We start from the raw sequence: 14351 nt of genomic DNA on the forward strand, positions 1-14351 counted from the left end.
CTAAGTTTGTTAGTCAAAATCGGTACAACCATCTCTGAGAAAATTGAGCGATAATATCTTCGAAAAGTGAACACTCATACACACCCATACATTTTCCTATCTCATCGAACTGAGTCGAATGATATATAACACTATGGGTCTCGAAGGCTCCGTTCGAAAGTCGGTTTTCCAGTTTTGGTTTTAAAATTTTTCGCCATTAAATTGACAGAATGTAAGTTTTTCTTTTACAAAACAAATCACAATGAAGATGTCGGAATTTTTAAATATCTAGCAAAGCCTTGGTATTACATTCTTGTAGTGGAATTTGACCTTCTGTTTCAACAGACTTCGCAGCCGATTCAGAGTGTACAGAACCATTGCATGGCTGGTGCTACGATCCTACTGACACTACGAATCCTTCCCGGTCGGGGCTCGAACATACGACGACTGGTTTGTAAGACCAGTGCCCTTTGCATTGGACCGCCGACCCGGGATGTTTTAAATATCTTCAAGTTATAAAAAAAAACTGTCAAGTGAAAACTGGCCCAAGGCTGCCGACTCTCCCCTATATTGCGAAGCATGAAATTCCAATGTATGCCTTTCAAATGAACTTCAATTCATTGAAATTCTTTCGGCTAAACTTTCCGTAAAGTGGCTAACATTTGTGAAAATCTGTTCAAACATTACTGAAAATCGAAATGATTTCCATTTCTGGAGTTGTTCTGCACTATTACCGGTGCTTTCGGACTAGTAGTGCCGAAGTAAGATCACATATCCACCATTCACAAGATCGGCAAACTAGAAGAATTTACCAGTCAGTTTCATGAAATGTGCACCACTTTTCAACATCACTTGTGAAAAACATATTTGCCTATCGCGCTGTAATTCTGGAACCAGAAGTCGAATTTGGAGATAGTTCAGTATTTTTTTAATGCGTTTTAAGACCATTCATTTGAATCTTTGTGTGTGAATCAGTTAAGCGATTTCCGAGAAAATAGAGTGCACATTAAATTTTTCTCAGGTTCAGAGACTATGAGACTGACCTCTCATTTGCATCTTGGTGTGAGGGGTGCATGGTTCAGGTCTAACGATTGAAAAAAACACTATTTTTGGGATTTTTTTAGAGCTAGTTTAGTTCAACAAAACAAATTCAAATGTTTTCCATAATACAAAGCATCATTCGAACAACATTCCGTTTTTTTTTTGTGGAAAAACATCGAGAATTAAGCCGGTGAAGGAGTAATTTTGATGACGCTTCTTAGAAATCATGATTTGCGGTGTTTTTTGTATCACAACGAAGACCTATCAGAAGTTAACAAACTAAAGCATAATTATAGTAGATGTTTTTCTAGACCCCTACCGTTTCAGTTTAATTTTTTCAATATTTGGTGATTGTTTAAAGTCAAAACTCCGATTTTCCACAAAAAAACACCATTTTGTAGCTGTAAAAACTTTCCAAAGTAAAACTTTAGGGTCTGGTATTTTACAAGTAGTGTGCAAAATTTAAAAAAAATTGGTGAAGTAGTTTTCAAATGACGATGGACACGGACTTTCAAAACCTGATTTCGAGAAAAAATGCGTTTAATGATTATTGTCTATAAAATCTAAGGAAACAATTTATTTATCTGGCAAGCGCGCAGGGTCTTCGAAACTTTCGAAAAATCATATTTTATCTTCGTAGTTTGTCATAATAAAAAACATTTCAAGAATGTTTTGTCAAGTTTTCAAGTCAATGTTCGCCAAGCTCTTACTTCTTCGCAGTATGAGATAACCAAAGATAAAGGCCCATAGCTTGCTGAGTTTTGTTCCGATAGCTTTGAAAATTTCACATAGTATTCTTGAAATGTTTTACTATAAGAAAATACAAAAAAAATGATGAATAATTTTTCAAGTGTTTGACCCTACCTGCTCCTCCAGGCAAACTGGACTCGAGAAAATATTTTATCAGAACGTATGATGAATTTGTTATATGAAAATGATACGATCTATTTACCTTTTTACCTAGACGACTATTCGATCTATTTACCTAGACGACGACTGTTCGTTTGGAATGACAGCTTCCAGTTCCAAAAGAGTAAATGAACTGTCAATTCCAATGTAAAGCTAATGACACTGCCAATATTTCGGATGTTTTAAATGTCAACATTTCAGATGAGAAGTCGTCTCTCTGGTTATAGGAACTCAAAGGAAACCAAAGACAAAGAAAGCCCTTGCTAATATCATTCCGTTTTCGTTTTTGAACCTACACGCCGGGGACTCTGACTCCGAGAAAAACGAACACGTGGTAAGCGCCCTGAAAAACAACTCATAAACAAACTCGCATTGATGCATGGTGCGACCCGCGATAATTTTCAGAGCGAAACTTTGCGATTGGAGTCCGATCTAGAGCGACCCTAGGTTGCTAAAACAAACATTTCAAAAGTTGTTTGGGCGACTCTGGGTCAGCTTTCGGGCTGCTCTGATCAATAAACGAAAACTATGCCAATCTCTTAGAGAGCTCAATTGAACGAAAATTACATCAGAAATGAACAGAAACACTATGCAGATTGTGTAAGCCGAATATTAAGTTTCTCAATGATGGTGTCAAAAGATGGTATGAATATGAAATAATAATCAAAATTGCAATTTTTACTTTGTATTTTTATTTGGCTTTTATTTAACTGTTTTTATCAATTGTGTTCTTCATCTTGCTTGTGTTAGTGTTGGATTAGTGGGGTATGCTTCCAAATTACAACGACTTCTCAATTTTGATGAGCTCAGAAATGCCATCGTACATCTCCTTGACAGCCTGGAATTCGGTCAGGCCCATGCGACGTTTGTTGGAGATGTCATAAATGCCACCCTCAGCTTCGGAGTGCTCACCGCGGGTACCACGCACCTGCAGGTTATATTTGTCGGCAATCGATTCCAACTTGGCGTAATCCTTGGCCAGTTTCGGTACTTTGATGTGAACAGATGCACGAATGGTAGTACCCAAGTTGGTTGGGCAGAAAGTCAGGAAACCGAGACGATCATGGTGGGAGAATGGCACACGCTTCTCAATGTCGTTGACGGCACTGACGAGACGACGGTAGACCTGTCCCAGATCACCACCCATCTGCATGGAGATGATGCGAAGGTGATCCTCTTCATTACACCAGACCAAGAAGGTCTTGTTGTCGTTGTGATAGATACCACGTCCAGATGGCCAGAAACGGCAAGCGTTGGCGGCCTGCAGGAAACGATCGCCTTCCTTGAACAGGAAGTGATCATCGATCAACTGCTGCTGGACGGATTTCTCCATTCCGGTCAATGGGTAGAACTTGCCCTTCAGTTCACCCTCCAGTCCGGACAAGGTGGACGAAACCTTCTGTTCCATCTCCTTGTACTGGGCCTCGGTCAGACATGGGTTGAACGGGTAACCCTCCATCGAGCGACCACAGCGGACACGGGTCGACACGACGAACTCGCCGGTCGGGTCAACGTTGCCGAATGAGTTGACATCGCCAAAATCGCAGGCCGGGTGTTTGTCGCTCTTCTTGAAGCCTTTGTGGTAATCCTCGATGATGGGGTCGAACAAATCAGCAAAAACGGAGTACGATTCGGCATCCGGGGCGTAGATACCGACGCCGGAGTCGAGATTTTCAACGCCTGTAAGAGAAAAAGAAAACAAAGTAAATGAATAAAACGTTTGAAATTATAAAATTTAGAAAATTTCTTTGCATAATTTTGTAGAATTAAGTGCCTAGAGTTCGAAGCTCAATATTTTTGGAATTCATGAAAAAATAAATAAAAATTGCGCTTAAACAACTGTTTTCAATATTTCTTACTATCATTCAGTAATAGCCGTTCAACCGAGAAGGTTGTGTATAGAAGCGTACAGTTTAATAACGCTGGTTGGTTTACACGCGTTAAATACGACAACAGTTGAACTACAGGTAGAAACCTGTTGGCAGCAGCCGTTAAAACGTATAGTCGTGCTGCATAAGAGAGCCCTAGTGCTGGGCCAAGCTGGTGAAGGAAACAACAAAGGGCGTTTCCCAAACTCTACCCAGGCCGCAATATACAGCCACAAGTGCTGAGCAGGAGAGTGCAAAGGCACATCGAAGAGGAAGAGTGCAAAGGCACATAGAAGCAGGAGAGTGCAAAGGCACACCGGTGCGAAGGCACTTCGGTGCAGAAGCATATCGGTGCGGAGCACTAGGAAGAAGGAGACAAGACAACTCGGTCTTTCCACTGCCATACAACACGCAGGTATACACCGGTGACCTGCGCTGGTTACAGCTGGCGAAGACGAAAGCAAATCGGAATTCGAGTGGTGCTGGATGTCAGGTAGCAGTAGCATCACATCATATTCTATCGCTACAGTGAGCTTCAGCATTGTATCAACGTCCAGATACATCCAACAAGAACATCTAGAGCAACGAGGATCTACACGGCAGTGCAACGGAGATAGACAACAATTTCAAGGTAGAAGTTTTTTTCTTTTCCTTTTGATTGAGTACTGTGTAGTGTTGGTTTCAAATTTTATTTTAAAGTTTAGTTAAAAATTTTAATGTAATGGATGAATCCATGGACGTAAATCCTAGCATGAATCCGATACCCCCACGAACGAAAAAATATCAGGAGAGCTCTTCTGGGCCTTGGATAGTCTTTTTTAGACGTATATCAAAGCCATTAAACATTTTTCAAATTAATAAAGGTTTGACATCACGATACTCTTCAATCAAAGAGATCATAAAAGTAAATAACGATAAAATTCGTGTTGTGGTAAATAATTTGAAACACGCGAATGATATTGTCTCTTCGGAACATTTCAATAAAGAGTATAAAGTTTACATACCCTCCAAAGATGTCGAAATTGACGGTGTTGTTACCGAAGAGAGTCTTTCGGTAGATGATTTACTCAAGCATGGTGTTGGTCGTTTCAAGAACTCTATGCTTGAGGGTGTGAAAATACTGGAGTGCAAACAACTGTACTCAGTAGTTCATGAAGAGGAAAAAAAAGTTTATCGCCCATCAGACTCGTTTCGAGTGACATTTGCCGGGTCTGCGTTGCCGTCCCATGTCTATGTCGATAAAATTCGCCTCCCTGTTCGGCTTTTTGTTCCAAATGTAATAAATTGTACGAACTGCAAAAAATTCGGCCACACAGCTACTTACTGTAGTAATAAACCAAAATGTATTAAGTGTGAAGGGCCTCATAAAGATAATGATTGCAACAAGGAAATTGAAAAATGTATTTATTGTGGGAATAGTCCTCATGATGATATTTCAGTATGCACTGCATTTAAAGTGCACAAAGACAAAATTAAGCTTTCTTTAAAAGCACGGTCTAAGCGCACATATGCAGAAATGCTTAAAACGGTCATTGATGTCCCCCCTTTGGAAACCGAAAACGGTTTTCAAATCTAGAGGAACCAGAGGACTCTGACTCTGACGAAAATAGTGAAGGTAATTCGTTTATCACTACCCAAGGGTCAGTTAAGAGAAAGAAGTCTTCCTCCAAATTACCAAAAAAGACACCTAAAATTTCATCTTCAAAAAAAGATCCCCGTGTTAAACAAAAAAAGTCAAAACCAAAGACTGTGCCTCCTGGTTTGTCAAATTCACAAACCAATCCAGGATCTAGTACAGAAAAAGATAATAATCCAGTGGGCTCCATTTCACAGCCACCAACAGGATTACTGAAATTTTCGGAAATTGTTGAATGGATTTTCTCAGCATTCAATATATCTGAACCCTTAAAGACCCTCATAATGGCATTCCTTCCAATAGCTAGAACCTTTTTGAAGCAGTTATCAGCTCAATGGCCAATTGTCTCAGGTTTTGTATCTTTTGATGGATAATTTATCACCCGTCGCAAATGATACAATCACTGTCCTGCAGTGGAATTGTCGAAGCATCATGCCAAAACTTGATTCATTTAAAATATTATTGCATAGTCAAAAATGTGATGTATTTGCTTTATGCGAAACATGGCTTACTTCAAACATAGCTTTAAATTTTAATGATTTTAACATTATACGTCTCGATAGAGACTCTCCGTATGGTGGAGTGCTTTTGGGAATTAAGAAATGCTATTCCTTTTATAGATTAAACATCCCTTCAACTTCTAGTATAGAAGTTGTTGCTTGCCAAATAAACATTAAAGGCAAAGATATTTGCATAGCTTCGGTTTATATTCCTCCAAAAGCACAAGTTGGACAGCAACAGCTTAATGAAATGGTTGAAGCCCTTCCTGCACCACGATTGATTCTGGGGGATTTAAATTCGCACGGTATTATGTGGGGTTCCGTTTACAATGATAGCAGATCATCTTTAATACAAAACATTTGTTACAATTTTAGCATGACGGTATTAAATATGGGTAGCATGACACGGATCCCAAGACCTCCGGCACGCCCAAGTGCATTAGATCTATCTCTTTGCTCAACATCAATTCGACTAGATTGCACCTGGAAAATACTGCCTGATTTACACGGTAGCGATCATTTACCAATCATCATCTCAATTAGCAGTAGCAATTGCATTGCTACTTCCGCTAGTATTCCATATGATTTGACGAAAAATATCGACTGGATTAAATACCAAAGTAGTATCTCTAGTATTTTGAATTCAATGGAAGAGCTCCCCCCACTTGAAGAATATGACTTCCTCATTTGTTCGATTCTGGAGGCAGCAGAACAATCCCAAACTAAACGCTTTCCTGGGCCAACGACTAACAGAAGGCCTCCCAACCCCTGGTGGGACAAAGAGTGCTCAGAGGCTAAACTCGCAAAACAAAATGCTTGCAAGACGTTTCTAAAACGGAGAGGAGGAACTCCTCAGAATTTTGAAAAACTTATGGTTTTAGAAACCAAGTACAAGAGCATACTTCGAGCCAAAAAATGTAGCTATTGGAGACATTTTGTCGAAGGTTTGTCAAGAGATACCTCAATGAGCACTCTTTGGAACACGGCCAGACGAATGAGGAATCGTACCGTGGGCAATGAGAGTGATGAATACTCGAACCGATGGATATTTGACTTTGCTAGGAAAGTTTGCTCAGATTCTGTTCCTACGCAGAGCATTATACGGGAATCTCCTCCAAATAATGGTTTTATTAATAACCCATTTTCAATGATGGAATTTTCTATAGCACTCTTGTCTTGTAACAATAACGCTCCAGGGTTGGACAGAATTAAATTCAACTTGGTGAAGAATCTGCCCAACCTCGCAAAAAGACGTTTGTTGGAATTGTTCAACAAGTTTCTTGAGCAAAATATTGTTCCACCTGACTGGAGACAAGTGAAAGTTATCGCCATTCAAAAACCGGGGAAACCAGCTTCCAATCACAACTCATATAGACCCATTGCGATGTTGTCCTGCATCAGAAAATTGTTCGAAAAAATTATTCTACGACGTCTCGACACTTGGGTCGAGACGAACGGTTTGTTGTCAGATACTCAGTTTGGCTTCCGTAGAAATAAAGGGACGAATGATTGCCTTGCATTACTTTCGTCTGACATCCAAATTGCCTTCGCTCAAAAGCAACAAATGGCATCTGTATTTTTAGACATTAAAGGAGCATTTGATTCAGTTTCCATTGATGTTCTTTCAGACAAGCTTCACCAAAATGGACTCCCAGCGGTTATAAATAATTATTTGCACAACCTTTTGTCAGAGAAACACATGCATTTTTCACATGGCGATTTGGCAACACTCAGAAATAGTTACATGGGTCTCCCGCAAGGCTCATGCCTCAGTCCGCTCCTCTATAATTTTTACGTAAATGACATTGACAGCTGTCTAGTAACCCCATGTACACTAAGACAATTGGCAGATGATGGCGTGGTTTCAGTTACTGGACCCAAAGCTATTGATCTGCATAAACCATTGCAAGATACCTTAGATAACTTGTCCGATTGGGCTGTTCATCTTGGTATCGAATTCTCTGCGGAGAAAACAGAGTTAGTCGTCTTTTCAAGAAAGCATGATCCCGCGCAGCTTCAGCTCCATATGATGGGAAGAATGATCCAACAGGTTTTAACTTTTAAATACCTCGGGGTGTGGTTCGATTCCAAATGCACGTGGGGAGGACACATTAGGTTTCTGATAACAAAATGCCAACAAAGAGTAAATTTTCTTCGAACAATAACAGGATCTTGGTGGGGTGCTCATCCGGAAGATCTAATAAAATTGTATCAGACAACGATACTTTCAGTGATGGAATATGGATGCGTTTGCTTTCGTTCCGCTGCAAACTCTCATATTATCAAACTGGAGCGAATTCAGTATCGTTGTTTGCGAATTGCTTTAGGGTGCATGCATTCGACACATACAATGAGTCTTGAAGTTCTGGCGGGAGTTCTTCCATTTAAAGATCGATTTTGGGAGCTTTCATCACGCCTGCTAATAAGATGTGAGGTGCTGAATCCCATGGTAATTAATAATTTCGAACGACTAGTCGAGCTTCGATCTCAAACAAAATTCATGACAGTATATTTTAACCATATGTCACAGGAAATCAACCCATCAAGATATATTCCTATCCGTGTCAGAATCCTAAGTGCCCCTGACTCAACTTTATTTTTCGATACATCCATGCAGCGCGGAGTGCGTGGAATCCCGGATCATCTACGCTCGGCGGAAATCTCAAAAATATTTTCAAGTAAGTTCAGGCATATTGACTCTGAGAAAATGTTTTACACGGACGGATCGCGAATTGAAGAAGCGACAGGGTTTGGTATGTTCAACAATAATGTTTCGGCCTCATTTAGGCTTCAAGAACCTGCATCTGTTTATATAGCAGAGCTAGCAGCAGTTCAATATAGTTTGAGTGTAATCGTCACATTAATTCCAAACCATTATTTCCTCTTCACAGATAGTCTGAGTGCAATTGAAGCCATTCGCTCAAACATGACTGGCAAGACTGAACCGTTTTTCCTGGGCAAAATAAAACAGTGCCTGAACGACATATTGAACAATAATTATCTAATCACTATAGTCTGGGTCCCGGCTCATTGCTCCATTCCTGGCAATGAAAGAGCCGATATTTTAGCCAAACGTGGTGCTATTGAGGGTGAAATTTATGAGAGACCAATTGCTTTCAACGAATTCTATAGCTCGTCTCGCCAAAGAACACTTGCCAGCTGGCAAGCTTCTTGGGATAAAGATGATCTGGGTCGGTGGATGCACTCAATTATTCCGAAAATATCGACAAAGGCATGGTTCAGGGGACTGGATGTGAGTAGAGATTTCATTCGTGTGATGTCTAGACTCATGTCCAATCACTACACGTTAGATGCACATCTCCTTCGAATTGGGCTCTCCGAGACTAATCATTGTGCTTGTGGCGAAGGTTATCGAGATATTGATCATGTCGTTTGGACATGCGTGGAGTATTGTGATGTCAGATCTCAACTAATAAATTCTTTGCGTACCCAAGGTAGACTATCCAATATCCCAGTTCGAGACATTCTTGCTTGTCGTGACCTTTCATACATGAAACTTATTTATCATTTCATAAAGAAAACTGGAGTTTCAATTTAATAAAGGCCCCTTTCAAGACTTAGTTCTGATCCCAGCTGCGTCCATGAGTTCAACCAATAGCTAAATTAGAATAAAAATAATGTAATGATACAAACAAACTCGAAACAGTTTATGAAATTATTAACAGCTTATTTTATAATTTATAGAAGTTAATCGTTTGGTTCAAATAATATTTCCGAGTAGATTTCATAATTAATGACGAGTTACCTAAGATGATATTTAAGTAATAAGAGAATATGTTTTAATAAATGCAAAACGTTGTGACTATGTTAGAATTAAATTAGGATAAAAATATTATGTAAAAGTGATGCTACGGCGAAGAAAAACTTATGTAAACTGCCTTAAGAAATAAACGTATTTATGAAAAAAAAAATATTTCTTACTATAACATTTCTCAAATCTAATGTCGTTTTCGCTTGATGACAAACTTAACCCAAACCCAGTTTACACACTAACTGCTGTCAAACCGTTTGTTCGAAGCAGGGTTTCGAACCTAGTTTTAACGTTATAGAACTGAAATTCGTGTCAGTTCCGAACCTGATTCTTATGTAGGGTTTGCTCACATACTCGTTGCTAAGTGCGAGCCGAACTTATACCATTTTCGTTTATTGATCAGAGCAGTCCGAAAGCTGACCCAGAGTCGCCCAAACAACGTTTGATATGTTTGTTTTAGCAACCTGAGGTCGCTCTAGATCGGACTCCAATCGAGTAGTTTCTCGCTCTGAAAAATTTCTCGGGACGCATCCATGCAAGTTTGTTTATTTTTTTTATGAGTTGTTGTTTAGGGCGCGTATCACGTGTTCTTTTTACTCGGAGTCAGAATCGCCCGCCTTTAGGTACAAAAACGAAAACGGTATTAGTTACAGGAAAACAAAGACATCATATTAACAAGATATTCAGCTCTTACATTTCCCGAACAAATCATAGGCAATATCCTTTTTTGTAAGCATGTCGCCCTCAGGCGAGTCCGCATCGAATCTCGTACATAGAAGTAGGGGAGAGAAATGTCAAATTCCTGCGCGCCAAAACAGCAGCACTGCGCACCCATACAATTGACAGGGGTTAGCCAAATTTTGTGCTAGGGCACTTCGTCGAGTTTATTTGTATCTTATGATACATCTGATATAGTTTGTCTTCATGAATAAAAATGAATTAACTAAATGAACTAATACCGTTTTCGTTCATTGATCAGAGCAGCCCGAGAGCTGACCCAGAGTCACCCAAACAACATTTGAGATGTTTGTTTTAGCAACCTGGGGTCGCTATTGGTCAGACTCTAATCGCGCAGTTTCGCTCTGTAAATTTCCTCGGTTCGCACCAAAACATCCACGCGAGATTGTTTATTTTTTTCTTTTCGCCTTTCTCATATAGAAAGGTTATGCAATCACTTGAAAAACCGACTAGTGAAAATTGGCCCGGAGGGCCAAGTGTCATATACCATTCGACTCAGTTCATCGAGCTGAGCAATGTCTGTGTGTGTGTGAGTGTGTGTGTGTCAAATAATCACACTAGGTTTTCTAGGAGATGGCTGAACCGATTTTGACAAACTTAGATTCAAATGAAAGGTCTCGTGGTCCCATCCGGATTTCCTAAATTTCATCCGGATCCGACTTCTGGTTCCGGAGGATGACACCAATCCGGATCCGGGATGACACCAAGATCCTTTACATTCTCTACTCGTGTCATGGACATTTCCGCTAAGTAATATTCGTACAAGACAGGATCAGTTTTTCGAGTACCATTCAACGTACGTTTATATCATTTGTTGTAGCTCAAAGCAATCTTATGATCCAACTTACGGTTCTGGAACTAGAGAATGAAGTATGTTCAAAATTTCAATCCAAGTGACGGTGCAAAGTATCGAGAAATTCTTCTGAATTCAACTTATAACTGTTCACAAATTGAAGAGTATGCAATTTATTTTTATTTTTTTGTGTCAAGTTTCAAATATTTTTTTTTTTGGAAGAATCCTCTATCCCTAGAGGAAAATATGAGTAATAAAAGAAAGGCATCATTTCGTCACCACTAAGTGGATTAAAACAGATTTTTTTCTTTTTCGTATAGAAAGGTTATGTAATCACTGTGAAAACCGATTTTTGATACGAGATCCGGAATGTCATATACTATTCAACTCAGTTCATCGAATACGCAAAATGACTGTGTGTGAGTACTACGTCGTGTGTATGTAATATTTTTGTGCACTCTATTTTTTCACGGATGGCTGAACCGATTTCAACAAATTTAAATTCAACTGAAAGGGCTTTTAAACAAATTTAAATTCAACTGAAAGGACTTCCAGCTCCGGGATGACCGAATGATTAGAGTGAAAGTTTCAGTTTCAAACTACTTAATTACTTTCCTTAAAGATGTCGTGACCGAGTTTTACAAAATAAGATTTAGAAGAACGGTCTTATGGTTTCATACTAAATTTCCGAATCCGGATTCGACTTCCGGTTCCGGAATTACAGGTTGAAGAGTGCTAAAAACTTTATACCGTTACTTCGAGTGGCGAAGCAAAATAATGTAAAAAAATCTAAACAGGCCTCAAAATTATTCCTATCAAGTTTGTATATATCGACTGTTTTGGAGTTTTATCGGAAAAAATGCGGCTTTCTCAGTCAAATGGTTATAGGCAAACGATATGTTTACAAAATTGCCCGACGTTTCGGCCGTTTTTGATGGCCTTTTTCAATGGGAAATTTGGTCTAATCGTTATTGTCAGTCTCGTTGATTTCCAACGGTGGGATGTCGGCCGAAACGTCGGGCAATTTTGTAAACAAATCGTTTGCCTATATCCATTTGACTGAGAAAGCCGCATTTTTTCCAATATTATTCCTATCGATAGTCAAATTCAGTAAAAGGCCAAACTAAGGGATTCCGACTATCCTTTTTATCGGAACTCCGGAGACCCCTAGTGTATAAAATGGTTATCACTTCTGGTTCCGGAGATATGATGGTACAGGAGGCGTAACTAACAAACCGCACTTTTTCAACCGCTCAATTTTCTCAAAGATGGCCAAACCGATTTAAACAAACTCGTTACTATTGGGTCCTCTGATCAAGTTCAAATGGCTGTAACGTCTAGCTCCGGAGATATATCTGTATAAACGACATAAACGCAGGCCCGTACCTAGGATTTCATTTCGGGAGGGACCCAAAGATTAAAACAAAATATTACTGAAGATTGCTTAAGTACCTAATTCTCGGTGTGCCTTTTACGGCTGTTTTTAACATACACTTCAAACTTTTCCACTGGAACTGATATTGTGTTACATTTCATTACGTTTACTGTCTTGTTATTTCTGTAACACATGTCTGAGACGTTCTAAATAATTATATGTCTTTGATTTCGGGGCAGGGCCCCTCGCCCTCACCCCCCCCCCCCCCCTCTGGGTACGTGACTGATAAAACGTGTTGTTTTTTGGGCTCAATTTTTGAATCTAATAAATGTTCCAATGAAATTGTTGAAATGGCAAGAGAAAGGCATTATCACATCACCATGTAGATTCTTGAAAATTCATCAAGCAGAAGGAAACTACTTTTGTGCTTTTCAACAATGGCTAAGTAAGAAGAATCCTAATGTTCATAGAAAATAAAACCGTATAGCATGTAGAAAAATTGAGAAATCGAATACCAACAAGAAGAGACTCCAAAGCCACAAGCTAGAGCACAAAGAGTCAGCAAATAAGGTCGAATTGAGTTTACCTACCGGATTGGATGCAGTCCAACAGAGTGGAACCAAAAGAAGTCTTCTTGTTCTTCAGGGCATCGAAAACCTCCTTGGTCAGGTATTTCTTCAACAGGGACTTGGAGTCCGAGGCCGCCAGCTTGGCGAATCCGGCTTCCAATTTCTCCAGAACTGCAGCGTCAACCATGGTGTCTGATTTGTTTCTGCAAATAGTCAAAACAGGATTGTTCTACGATTAGATCACAGAGCCACGATCGAATATGGAGTTTTGGTGTTTGGAAATAGACTGAAGCAGATGCTGCATATTCTGAACTGTTTATTTATCGTGGAACAAGCTGATAAATATTTATATGAACACGACAACTGAATTTGCTGGTTTTCAGTTTGCTAGCCTGAAAGGTAACCAATGTGCGGCATAAATCGGTGATAAATTTCCATACTAATTGGAATCAACTAAAGAGGTAATTTTTGGTTGTTGTTCTAGATTTAAGTGAGACAGGCGCAATTATTCATGACGAGATGTTTGAATAGAACACAAAATCTTCGAACAGTACTCAGAGCCCATCGGGAAGAAATCTAGCGACTGTCTGTCCCCGACTTCCGACGTCTATCGGACCGATAGGTTGTTCGATAGCAGATTGTTTCATTATGCCGCACTTACCTCGACAAAAATACCATCGAATTAGATACACACCCTTCACCACCGTTGTTGGTAGAGTCGCCGCCACCGTCGCCGCTGCCACCGGCAGCTGTTTCATTTTCAACCACTTTTTCCTTCTTGTCTTTTGATGCACAACCACCCATTTTTTGTTTTTAAAATATTCCTACGTTTCACTGCCCACACTAGTTCTAATCTTTTCGTATGTTTGTGTAAGTAGGTTTTAGTGTGTGTGTGTTAACTGCTGCTAAATGTTGGCTGTATGTTTGCAAATGTTACTTTTTATTTGGCAAAAGTAATTCTTAAAATTATCCTTATTCGGTATGACTTTGGTAAATGGTTAAGTACAAACTATACGATTTTCGCGTTTCAGAAATATTCCTAAGATTCACTATTGTATAAATACGTTTGCCGTGAGCTTTTCGTTGAAAATCCTTGCACCATACAATCTGGTTGCTGCTGTTTATCTTGTTTTAATGTATCCTTTCCAGAGTGGTGTAAAATGTACGAGCA

General features: G+C 39.5%; 1 protein-coding gene across 5 annotated transcripts in view; it reads right to left on the reverse strand.

The window, feature by feature from the left end:
* Positions 1–2598: 2598 nt before the first annotated feature.
* LOC131434570 (arginine kinase 1) overlaps positions 2599–14351 on the reverse strand; it is a 243705-nt gene continuing 231952 nt past the window's right edge. For 3 of the 5 annotated variants that reach the window (XM_058601405.1, XM_058601402.1, XM_058601406.1), the window contains 2 exons: positions 13202–13383; positions 2599–3609 (listed from right to left, as the gene is read on the reverse strand). In XM_058601405.1, the coding sequence (XP_058457388.1) occupies positions 2708–3609; positions 13202–13383 (1084 nt within the window). In that variant the 3' untranslated portion in view covers positions 2599–2707. Of the gene's footprint in view, positions 3610–13201; positions 13384–13841; positions 14028–14351 lie in introns of those variants that run through there. The other 2 variants (XM_058601404.1, XM_058601403.1) reach the window with 2 other exon arrangements.

This window comes from Malaya genurostris, chromosome 3 (genome assembly GCF_030247185.1).
Source record: "Malaya genurostris strain Urasoe2022 chromosome 3, Malgen_1.1, whole genome shotgun sequence".
NCBI lineage: Eukaryota > Metazoa > Arthropoda > Insecta > Diptera > Culicidae > Malaya > Malaya genurostris.